The sequence below is a fragment of the Cnephaeus nilssonii genome, assembly GCF_951640355.1.
Source record: "Cnephaeus nilssonii genome assembly, chromosome: 7".
Lineage (NCBI taxonomy): Eukaryota > Metazoa > Chordata > Mammalia > Chiroptera > Vespertilionidae > Cnephaeus > Cnephaeus nilssonii.
This window is the reverse complement of record NC_137078.1, coordinates 97,965,882-97,978,689: the sequence shown is the minus strand read 5'-3', so window position 1 is coordinate 97,978,689 and position 12,808 is coordinate 97,965,882. Positions and strand designations below refer to the sequence as shown.

Genomic DNA, 12,808 nt, shown 5'->3' with positions numbered 1-12,808 from the left:
TGTAAATCTAAGGCATTGTAGATTTGGAGCCACAGAAGGACTAGAAAGGAGAATGCCTAAGCATTATCCTTTGAGGCCCGACCTGATACAACAACATTAACCATGCTGTTATTTTTTAGTTTCTAAATTCAGAATTGGTTCTTAACCTCTAGGATACCAGTGTTAAAGACAGACATGTTTTAGAACTGCCATCTAGAACAGGTACAACTTGTTTTTGTATTATAACATGTCTTCGTCTTGGCACTTGAATGCTTTCCTTTCTTACACGGGTGTTCCTTCCTGTTTTGTTTTTCTTTTCTCTTTCTCTGTTCCTTTCCCTTTCTTCTTTTTCTGCCTTCCCTTCTGTCTGTCTCCCAGATCTGAAAGATTTTCAGAACAATAAGCATAGGTACTTGCTAGCCTCTGAGAATCAACGCCCTGGCAATTTTTCCACAGCATCCATGGGGTCCCTTACTTCATCTTCATCTTCCTGCTCACTCAATAGTCAGGTGGGCTTAACATCTGTGACCAGTATTCAGGAGAGGATCATGTCTACACCTGGAGGAGAAGAAGCCATCGAACGTCTAAAGGTGAGTAACAATTCAGACTAAATGAAAGTATTCTATGTAGTTCCACAAGGCAGAATTAGAACTGAAAACCACTGAGATTTTGGTTCAGCATATGGAAGAACTTTATCTTTTAGAGGTATCCTGAAAATGGAATTTGCTACTTTGTAAGATAATTAATTTCTGTTCACCAGAATGCTTGACTCTGACGTGGCCAGGCAGAGTGGGAGAGATTCAAGGGCAGATCGTAGGCTGGCCATGCAAAGTAACTGATAAGTACATAGGTATGTCCATTAGTTCTGAGGTAGTTTGTAAGTCACAGTGAACTTGTTTAGTTAGAAATTTAATTGGAGACTAATTAATTAGTTGAAAACATTTGGTTCCATCAGAAGAATTTTATGTAGAGCCATGCATTTATTTAGTAAAACAAATATACAATCAAAAGAAAGTTTGTACATTGGAGTAGCTATGTATCAGGTTTACTCAGAGACACATGAAGTGGCATCTTTTGGAAGTCCATAGAAGGCCTGGAAACCTTGTGGTCACTGCTGTGGAAGGCTGCCGCCTCCTGTGCAGCTCACCTGCCCTGGCACCCAGCTTAGCTTTCCCAGCCTATTGCTGGCTCGGTCGGGTACTTTCTGGCCTCTCTCCATGAATGTGGAAGTTAGGAACAGCAGTCTTCTGACTCATGGGTTCTTCCTCCCCCCTCAGTGACTACAATGAGAGCAGACAGTCACCTGTGGTGCCACCCTTCAAGTCACTGTGGCAGCATCACAGATGCTTTTTCTTTCCTTGCTTGTCACCTCCAGGATCATGGTTTGACTCATATCTTTTAGCCTTTGTGTTCAGAAGTGCCAGGGTAGGGAAAAGCAGGAGTGTGAAGAAACTGATTAAGGAGCTGGGAAGTTGCCATCATGCTGCCAGCTAATAGTCCTCTTTGCACCCACGACTGCTGCCCATTCAAGGACTGGGAGAGCAGTGACACTCTGACAGATTAACGATTGAAAAGGTTTGCTGACATTTTCACCGCTAAGAGGAATTAAGCTTGATAGTTGAAGATGACAAATGCTTCCTTTCGGTTTTCAGGTGAGGCTGAGAAAGATTTAACATAAAGAATGGCCTTCTGCTTCTTAATCAGCCTACCTTCCCCCTGGGCATTTTACTCCTAAAATAAGGTGCTTTGGAAACCAAAGTAATGATCTTGTATCTTCCTCCAGAACATGTTAGTGGAAAGTGGCAGAGGGAGAGGGAGTGAGAAATCTTTTCATGTTGCAAAGTGAAGAGTAATTTCTGCTGTTGTAATATTGACTTTGAAATGTTACTGAAGTCTTGAGCGAAGCCCTGGGCAAGAAGGCTTTACTCCTGTATTTTATCACGTAGGCATCAGTGACAAAGGTGCTGTGCAGGGGCCACCGTGGGAATGCGGGGCTCTGTGGGAAGGTAAAGGGAAGTCTCCCACTTCCTATTTAATATAAAATGTGCTTTTTATTTGGGGATTTTGAATCTTACTATTTGCTTATTAAAGCCTTAGTGCACTAATGAGATTACACCTTCCTTTAACATACATCTTGGTATACAAGAGGAAATTCTTCCTAACTGCCAAGTGGGTCCAACTGAAAATAATGTTGAATGTCAGACTCTGAAGAATTAGATCATCCAGTGTTTTCCAAATAGTTTCTAAGGAATAACACTGCCATTATTCAGGGAACCCTCCCCCCAACCTCCCTACTTCCCACCAAAAACAAAACAAAACTGCATTCATTTTAATGATCCTTTAAGCCAACATAAATGAAATCTTCCATTTTCCCTACCTTTAGGAAATAGCTTCTTTGCATTCGATCTTGAGTTTTTAATGTAGCATGGTAGTTCACTGAAGCTTAAGTGCCTTAATTCTACTCTTGTTCTGTGAATGGGGAGAATTCCATTCTGGCAGACCTGCATTTTAATGCTGCAGGCAGATTACATCTTGCATCCACAGCAAGGCAGTGTTTGTATGATAGAAATGCTTGAGAATTCCTCATTTTTGGATTATTTCATTGTTGAGTGTGAAGGAGCTGCGTTCCTAAGACATGACACTGTAGGATAAAAATACTGTAATGGAAAACAGTAATAGAGGGGTCAATTCATTTTCCCAATATTTTATTTCCCTTTGCTTCTTAAAAACATGATCAGTTGGTACTGCTACTGAATTGTTCATCGAATAGTCTGTTTTCATATGGAAGAGGTCAGTCCATGTTACCCCATCATAAACATCTTGAGCCCTTCGTAAATGTCTGACAAAACAGAAAGACATGTAATTGCTTTCAGTTTTTAGTTGCAGTTCAAACTGAGTTGAAATGTATGTAATCTTGATTTAATTCCTATTCAGTAAATTTTCAAAGATGTAGTGATAGTCACTGTGTGGTGACATTGGTGTTTGTTTATTAGTCTGACATCAAAGTCAGCACTGTGAGTGCCATTGCTTAGGCTTAGACTATAAATATCAGCAAATATCCATTACAGAAGCATGCAAGGGCTAATGCTGTGCTAGGCAGCCCAAGGGCCCCATACTTGGAACTCACTTATGAAGCATGTTATGTTCAGTACAGTAAAACCTCGGCCATCTGATGGCTTCAAGGAATGTTTCATGGATAAGCACTAAACTTTTAAATATCAGAATTCAAACTAATTTTTTTTCATGGAAATTTTTCTGACTTGGTGGATTTTTCTGCCACCATAACTGAATCATGGTGAAGAGATTAAATTGTGTTTAGCCAGCCTTGGCCGGTGTTTCTCAGTGGATAGAGAGCATCAGTCCATGCACCTGGAGTGTCGTGGATTTGATTCCAGGTCAAGGGCATGTACCTGGGTTGCAGGTTCCATCCCCACCCATTAGGGTGTATATGGGAGGCACCAATCCATGTGTCTTTCTCCCATCGATGTTTCTCTCTCTCTCTCTCTCTCTCTCTCTCTCTCTCTCTCTCGACTTTCCCTTCCTCCCTTCCACTCTCTCTAAAAAAATAAAAATAAATGGAAAAATATTCTCGCATGAGGATTGACAAAACAAAATAATTGTATTGAGCCATATAAACATAATTATTAACCAGTGCTGTACACATAGCTAGACATATGTGATGTGACAGTAAAGTTGAATGACACCTGAGCCCAGCATTCCTTGGAGCTTAAAAAAAAGTTCCTGCCCTGACCGGTTTGGCTCAGTGGATAGAGCGTCAGCCTGCGGACTGAAGGGTCCCAGGTTCGATTCCAGTCAAGGGCATATACCTTGGTTGCAGGCGCATCCCCAGTAGGGGGTGTGCAGAAGGCAGCTGATCGATGTTTCTCTGTCATCAATGTTTCTAACTCTCTGTCCCTCTCCCTTCCTCTCTGTAAAAAATCAATAAAATATATTTTTTAAAAAAAAGTTCCTGATGTCATTCTGCTTTTCGGCATTTCTTTATGTGTAGTACCTGTAGGAAGGAAGGAAGGACCTTTTAAAGATTTGTCTCCTCAACTCCTCATTTCTTAGCTGTGAACCCTCATTTTAGTTTAATCTTAAATTAGACTTCTAGAGCGGGTTGTGGGCAGACTGGACACCAGTGTTCCAGGCCTGCCTGCAGAGTGAGTTGATGACTCGGAGACTGAAAGCTGTCTTCCTGTTGGCATCTCTGTTTTATTCATACTGTTTGTTATTCAGGCTTGAAGAAAGAATATCCTTCACCCTTTATTACATAATTTATAGTGAGCATTTTTTAGGATATTTTCTTTAAAGTCTATCGATTCTGCCTTAGACATGGCTCAGGAGGAATTGCATCCTCAAGTTAATTGCTTAGTTTCTTTGATCTTCAGTTTCTTTATCCTTAGAATGATTCTGGAAAAAATGGTTTTCCCAGCACTGAAGTTTTGTTAATATGATACTCAATATCATTTTCTCTAATCTTTTTTCAAAGTTTAAAAAATAGCGTTCTAAACAATAAAAACATTTCAACTTGAAGCTATATTGAAAAAAGTAGTACCTTCCTCAGTTTACTCATTACATCTTTTTTCTACATAGAGATCATATTTTGATTTACCGTCCAGGTGGAAAGTAAAATTAGAGAGGTCACTTTAGAGTTGGCAGCAAAATGATAGTAAGAGGATTTCTAGACAATAATTTTGCTTCCTTAGGGTAAGTTTACAGTTGCCCCAAAATACAACCAGAAAAACCTCTGCTCTGACATGATCTCTTTTGAAAATCAACTAGGAAAACAAACTATTTCATGGGTCACTTTTTATTCCATAGCAAACATCAGTGGCTTGTGGGCCACGCTGTGTATACTAAGCACTAGTGTAAGTGCTCTGATTTGGTCAAGGGTATCATATTCTGTTTCTTTGTTTTTGAAGTTGTCATTGTGAGACTGTAATCGTTTTTACCCCGCTATCGTTAATAAACCTTAATGTCATATAGGTAGGTGCCAGATTGTCTTGTACTTGCCCTTTTACAGATATTTGCAGAAGCATTTAACACTACCCTGTTAGAGTTGTAGAATAGCTTTTGTGATGCTTTATAACACACTGTTGACAGCTTGCTACCTGGCATTCTTTCCTGGCTATCTTATTGCTTGCCAAAATTGAATGTTTTTTTCGTAGTTGCTGGCCCTCTTATCATGGCGTGTTGGTTCTTCCTCACTTAGCTTTGGATTGGCACATGCATTGCAATATTAGCCATTCCTAATGGAGAACTGTGTAGAGATGCCGTTCAGGTGGTTCTAGGCCTGTGCATGTTTGGAGGGTTAATGAGAGCCAATTGGATGGTTTGGTCTCTTTTTCTTCAGGCCCTCCCGGCCCCCTGCAGACTTGTTCTAACTGAACTGACTCTTTTCTTTCCCGAAAGTGCACCTCCTACGTGGCCCCCTTTGTATCAACCTTACTGATGCCCATGCCAGTTCTAAGTGTTACCAGTTTTGCTCTTTGCCTAGCTTAGAGTTGTAGCAGTTGTTATTGTCCTTCTTTTTCTTCTCCTCCATCATCATCATCATCATCATCATCATCATCATCATCATCATCACTGTGCTCTCCAGTTCGTTTCTCCTGACTCCTGCCCTCCTTTGCTTTTTCATCTGCTGCCTTGATTCTTTACTCTTGGCTGTTTTACATGGCCCCGTGCAAATGCCAGACACCTGGGGTTTATTGTATTACATATTCACAGTTTCTTTCTGTGTAATTACGCTTTGGGATCCCAGAGGCTTCTTATAATAGCCTATTAAATGAATCATACTATTTTGTGAACTATTAAGACTTTTTATCCTTAATCACTATCACTGTTATCACAGTGTTATTATCTTATCATTATTATCATCATCGTCTAACTTTCTCATCTTGTCTCCATGATAGCATTTTCTCCTGTCTTTTGCATATGCTCATCTCCCATTTTGGTACTTGCTCTTCCTCCATTAGTCAATTCCTACTTGTCCTTCATTCATTGATACGAGCATCACTCAGTCTTGCCTCACCCACTTAGCACTTCAGTTCCAGCACTTAACACACAGCTCTGTTGTCCTCTTGTCCATACCCACTCACAGTCCTTGAACATGCTGCTCTAGCCACACTGTTGTTCCTGGAAAATTCCAGGCATTTCCTACCTGTTCCCTCATATATTCATTTGGCAGCTCCTGCTCACATAGAACCTTGTCAGTGAGTCCTGTCCTGACAACCCCACTCCACACTGCTCCCTCACTACCCCTCCCAGACATTCTTTTCCTTCCTGGCTTTATTTTTCTCTAAAATACTTACTACAATCTGCTGTACCATATATTTGACTTATTGGTTATAATTGATTATTTCAATCTCATTACTAAAATGAAAGTCTCATAAAGGCAGGGAGGGATTTTGTTTCCTTCCATACCCCTAGTTGCCTAGAATAGGGCTTGGCATAAAATGGGGTTATATATAATTACTGAATGAATTCATCATTACTTACTTATCTCTCTTTCCTTGGTATATAGTAAACTCCTTAAGAACAGGAAAGATGTTTTATTTCTTATTTTTTGGCGTATACGAAACACTCAGCAAGAAATTAGGAAGTTGTCACTCAGCAGCAAAATGCTTTCAGTTGTGATTAATACTAAGCCTTTATATATTGGTCATTGGTTTGTGTTCAGAAGGTATTGTGTGGTAGGGCAGGAAAAATGTTTTTCCTTCTAATGTGGGCCCTGTAACAAAAGGCAGATTAATAAGAGAAAAGCATACAATTTATTTAACAAAAGTTTGACATGACACAGGAGTCTTCATAAGAAGTGTTAAACCCAAGCATAAAGTTTGATGAAGAGTGAAAAGTGTAGGAAAATGTGATAGGGCAAAGGGGTGTGAGCTAAGAATAGGAAACGGGGAAACTTATCAAGGCCTGTTTGTTCAGATTCCTCTTGGCGTTCCTCTGTCTTCGGAAGTGCGGGTGCTCCTTTCCTCCAGGTATAGGGGACACCTCTCCTGAAGCTCTAATAACCTGCTTCAGGAGGAGATCAGCGTCCTTCCTGCACATACCATTTTCAGATTACTTCAGCTCACAATATTTAGTATGCCAAGACGCCATGTTTTGGGGGAGCATGTTCTGAACCCCATCAGTATTATGGCGAAATAGTGAAACAAAAACCATTAATACCTTTGGGAACTTTATTCTTCCACTAGAAGTGGATGTCAGAAATAGAGCCTTTCATATTGGGGTGTTACTATTACTCTTTCCTCTACACACACACACACACACACACACACACACACACGCATACACTATTAAGGTATTTTTATTAGGACTTAAATTCATATATCTGGGACTGATTTAGTGTTAGGTCTGGTCTTTATGATTCTTTTTTTTACATATTAAGAAAGGAAAAAAATGTCATCATATTAGATTCTGCCTCATGTTCTCAAAGGACATCATCTGCTTCTTGCTGTCCTTCCTACGCATGCTACGCTAAATTATGAGACTGCCACTTTAACTGTGGACTTCCTCCCGTAGGAATCAGAGAAGATCATTGCTGAGTTGAATGAAACCTGGGAAGAGAAGCTGCGTAAAACAGAGGCCATCAGAATGGAGAGGTCAGGAGGTTAAATTCTGGGAAGTGTCTAAATTTTCTAAGGAATTTTGATTACTTTTGTAGTAAGAAAAGATAAAATAGAAGTTAAAAACAAAGAACCTTCTATCCTAAAGCAAAAAATAAATTTGGGGACTTATGGCCAGTTGAATTTATACTTTGAAATAAAATTCACATATTTAAATGTTCTCTAGGAAATCATGGTGCTTCAGTAGTTACCATACTGCGTGTTGCTGGGTATCCATATAAAAATGGAACAAGTTGGGGAATAAAGTTTTTAATTTGCAAGGAGATTGCCCAGATTTATAAAGTTATTCTGATTATTGTCTTTTGAAGTTTTATAGAACCTCTTGGTAAGAAATAAAGGAGTTTAAATTGCAAACTTTTAAATTCCCTATTCTATCTCTACCCTGAATGTGAACATAACCCAAAATAATACTTTTGCTATTGGAATAAATATACATTTTTGAAATGTCGGTCTTTTCTCATCATAGAAATTAGGCAGAAGTAAGTTTCAATATATTGATACAGTAAATGTATCAAACAATTAGAACTTTTTTACTTAATATAAAAATTTTAAGCTAGAATTATTGAACCAATATGCTGAACATGGGAACATAACATTTGAGAAAAATCAAATTCATAGACAATACTCATCTATCAAAGTTTCTTTCTGATTGCTTTCCTAGATTTTGAAGAAATGGTTGAGTCTTATGTTGAGCCTTAAGGAATATCCCTTTCTTTCTTATTTATACAAATAAACATTATGAATTATTGTCTATCTCTAACGTGAGATGAGACAGAGTTCTTATTTAGGTGGAGATAACTTTATCTAATAGAGGAATATAATTTATTTTGAATGTGCTCTTTCTCTTAAAAATAATTTCTCTAATGATGAGATAAGCAGATTTTTTCACAGGACAATTGTTTTTGCTTTGCTTTATTTTTCAATTCATATTAGAGTGATTTAATTGACATTTTGGTATTAGAATTCTGATGTGATTTTGTTTTTTCTAGAGAGGCCTTGTTGGCCGAGATGGGAGTTGCCATTCGGGAAGACGGAGGAACTCTGGGGGTTTTCTCACCTAAAAAGGTAAGAAATACTGTTGTGAAACTCAACCAAACAGAAACTTTTTGTTTGTCTAGTCACTGGGGTGCTTCATGTCTTTTTGGGCTGGCCCCTCAAAGCGTCCCCCCCACTTTTTTTAAATAGTGAGACTTGGCCTGGCCGGTGTGGCTTAGTGGTTGAGCGTCAACCTATGAACCAGGAGGTCATGGTTTGATTCCTGGTCAGGGCACAGGCCCAGATTTTGGGCTTGATCCCCAGTGTGAGGTGTGCAGGAGGCAGCTGATCAATGATTCTTTCTCATCATTGATATTTCTATCTCTCGCTCCCTTTATCTCTGAAAACAATAAAAATATATTATTAAAACAAAATCTTGAGACTTGGCTTACTTAATTTCATATATTTCTGATTTCATCTTACAGCCCAAGGGCAGCCTATTTTGTTTATGGTTTACAAAATAAAACTCAAGGCAATAAATCTGTACCTTTTGGTCAAGATTGAGCATGTTTAATCTTCCTCATTGCTGCTTTCTCTTAAAGGCCCAGCCTAACCTAGCACCCCTTGCTTCTGTTTGGCTACTCTTTCTGTGTAGATTTTCCCACAGATGCCAGCAACCCTCATTTATAACTCTCTAGAAGCAATTCCAGCTGTTCAGGTTTGTTTAGAAAAATAACTGCTTTAGTGTGCTTCTACAGTTTGTGTTATAGACAACTGTACTGAGCAAAGCAATTCCTGTCCTCGTCCTTCTAGCCTCTGCTCCTTTACCAGTTACAAAAAAGGACTCCAGTAATTACCTTCCTACTTACATAATCATAGTTATGAAGTAGTAGATACCTTTTAGTTAATTAGAATAGTAAGGTGTGTTGTTTGTTGTTGTTGTTTTTACCAAGTTGCTTCTTAGTTGTTGTTAGATATTAGAAAATATTATCAAGTGATTATTTTGTGTGCTTATTTGTGTAATAATAGAACATATTTGATGTACAAACCACATTCTTCCTACCAATAATAAACGGTCCTTCATTTCAAATGACCTCAAGTTGCCTATTAAGAGACTTAAATGTCTTTGCGTAAGGGTCTGATAATGATCTCTCTGGGTTAGCATAGAATGGGTAGGGAGTTTCAATTGGTACTTTTGTTTTATGTGATATAAAATATTCCTGTGATTTTTGCTAAGTTTCTGTTGGTTAAGTTTTTCACATAACTTTTTAAAATAAATTTCAGTGTGTTCTTTTCAACAAAGAAGATTGATTTAAAGAAATTTTAGATATCGCCAAAACCGGTTTGGCTCAGTGGATAGAGCGTCGGCCTGCGGACTGAAAGGTCCCAGGTTCGATTCCGGTCAAGGGCATGTACCTTGGTTGCGGGCACATCCCCAGTAGGGGGTGTGCAGGAGGCAGCTGATCGATGTTTCTCTATCATCGATGTTTCTAACTCTCTATCCCTCTCTCTTCCTCTCTGTAATAAAATCAATAAAATATATAAAAATAAATTTTTTTAAAAAAAAGAAATTTTAGATATATATTGTAAAACTGGAGCAGTAGTAAAAACATTGTATATGTTTGTATTGCCTAAGGTCAGTGATTTTCAGCTTACAGGTTTTCCTTCAGTAAGACATTATTTACTCAGATATGTTACTTATGATTATAAAGAGTTTAGCAGTTATAGGTTTGCTAGAATTTAGAGTGTGCCTTTGCATATATCTATATCTTTATACACACAACACCTGTATATATTTAAGGATATTTTATAATATCTTTTAATGTTAAGAACTGTGATTATATAACATCTTGTAAAAATATGGTATTTAACACAAATCATAAATAACTTGAGTAAGTTTTGTGATATAAACAGCATAGAATTCCAAACTGGCAGCTCTGTTTTGAAACCTTTTTCTTACTTTAATTTTACCCATCCTGCTTTAACTTTCTGGACTTCCTCAGGACACTGTCCATATCCAAATTCAGTGTTAGAACCTGTTTCTGATGTGTTAACATGATTGTGGTAATCATTGCACAATGTGTGCATTTATAAAATTAACACATTGTACACCTTTTAAAAATCATATTCAACTAAATAAATATAATTATTATCTGTCAGTCATACCTCAGTAAAACTGGGAGGAAATTCCTTTAAGGCAAGAAAAGAAAAAAAATAAAACCTGTTTTAGAGATTCCTTTTTTCTTAGACCAGTGTCATGATGGGCCCTAAAGAATACTGCCCAGCCGAAACCGGTTTGGCTCAGTGGATAGAGCGTCGGCCTGCCAACTCGGGGGGTCCCGGGTTCGGTTCCGGTCAGGGGCATGTACCTTGGTTGCAGGCACATCCCCAGTAGGGGGTGTGCAGGAGGCAGCTGATCGATGTTTCTCTCTCATCGATGTTTCTAACTCTCTATCCCTCTCTCTTCCTCTCTGTAAAAAATCAATAAAATATATTTTTTTTAAAAAAAAGAGTACTGCCCAAAGAGGCCTTTGACTCTCTCAAACCAGCAAGCTTTCAAACTGCAGAGGCAGATCTAGCTGAGAAGATGTAGAGGTTTTTCTAATTTATTTTTAATCATCTTTTCCAGTTCCTTTCTTAACCCTCTCATCTGACGCTTCTTTCATTTTTCCACATTTGCTGACACTATCTTGAGTAGATTTTGACCCCAACACCTTGTGACTTATTTTTGGATTCCAGTGGGGTATTTTCACCAAAGAAGGTTGGTTTTTAAAAGATTTTAGAAATATTAGAGTTAGATGAGAATTTTTACATGATTTGTGTATTACTTGAATGTCAGTAATTTTAATTTCTTCTTTAAAGTACAGACTAATTAATAAACTAAAGATAATAACAGACCATGGAAGAACTGATAAAAATTACAGAGGGAGATGATGGGAATGTGGGGACTTTTTTATACCATATGATCTTACTTATATGTGGAATTTGAACAAAACACACACTAAACTTATCAATACAGAGAACAGATTGGTGGTGGGGGACATTTTTATAAAGCAAATGAAAAATTAAATATTTATTGGAATTGTAGGGGAGGAAAAATAATTTCCCCTCTACCCTTCTGAGTTCTTGGCTGAAAGCCCTGTAATAAAAGACAAATAGATTAACAAGAGAAAAACAAATAGAAGTTTATTAACATGTCTACCTTATGTATACATGGGAGATACCCAGGGGAAAATGACTAACTCCTGATGTGGCTTAGAGTTCAGACGTACTAGTAGATATTAGTAGGGAAGATAAACCTCTGGGGGAGAGGAAATGGTTTTTAGGATCCTTAGAAGAGTTGATGGGATGTGTGTTAGACAGTGTATGACAGTCTATCTGGGTGTGGTGTTGATTTCTGGCTTCCTCTCCTGTGGTAAGAGTCCACCTTCCCTTTAATGAAACTCCTGGAGGATTTATGACAATGGAGCTCCGTTAGGAGGATCTGTGTTGAGACAGATGTGGGAGGTCAGAGAAAGCCTCTCCCTGCATTGGCTGCTTTTCAAGTGCCCACAGCTCAAAATAATATGTTAAAGTGGCATGTTTTGGGGTGGCATATTCTGCTACCCTTCAAGATTTTTGTCCAAGTGTTTACAAAATTATGATTACCCATCCAGAGAATCAGCCTGTCCTGATTTTTCTTTTGTGTTCTGAATGTTTTGACCTTATCAAGAACTGGATCTTGTTCTTTATCTCAGAACTCATGTTCTTAGAGAGTGTACTAGCGCAGTTTGGGAAGCCTGGAGTATTAGGAAATAGAGAGTATTTTCTATGTGCGATGGAATTGCAACTTGGAAGGAAGGCAGTCTCTTTCCCAGCGCCTGTGGGTAACCCAGGAAACCCTCAGCCTCCTGTTGTCACAGCTCTCTCAGGGCGCTTGCTCCAGCTTATCTGTAACCTTTTTCAGACCCCACATCTTGTTAACCTCAATGAGGACCCACTGATGTCGGAATGCCTGCTTTATTACATCAAAGATGGAATTACAAGGTAGGTTTGTTTCTTTTGGTCACTTTAATGTTTTCTTTTCTCTTAGATTGAATAAAAGGAAGTTGTTGAAAATTTGTTGTAATGATTTGCTGATTTTCCCATCTGAAATAGTTACAAACTATCCTCTCTACTCTTCCCAAATTATGTGTCTTAGCCAGCTGAACCAGTTAACATGTAGTTTTTCCCTAAAA

At 38.4% G+C, this 12,808-nt stretch overlaps 1 protein-coding gene across 3 annotated transcripts in view; it reads left to right on the top strand.

Moving 5' to 3' along the window:
- KIF1B (kinesin family member 1B) overlaps nt 1–12,808 on the top strand; it is a 138,546-nt gene that overhangs the window by 61,052 nt on the left and 64,686 nt on the right. For 2 of the 3 annotated variants that reach the window (XM_079777209.1, XM_079777210.1), the window contains exons 13-16: nt 436–569; nt 7,513–7,592; nt 8,606–8,681; nt 12,538–12,617. In XM_079777209.1, the coding sequence (XP_079633335.1) occupies nt 436–569; nt 7,513–7,592; nt 8,606–8,681; nt 12,538–12,617 (370 nt within the window). Of the gene's footprint in view, nt 1–357; nt 570–7,512; nt 7,593–8,605; nt 8,682–12,537; nt 12,618–12,808 lie in introns of all 3 variants that reach the window. The other variant, XM_079777211.1, reaches the window with a different exon arrangement.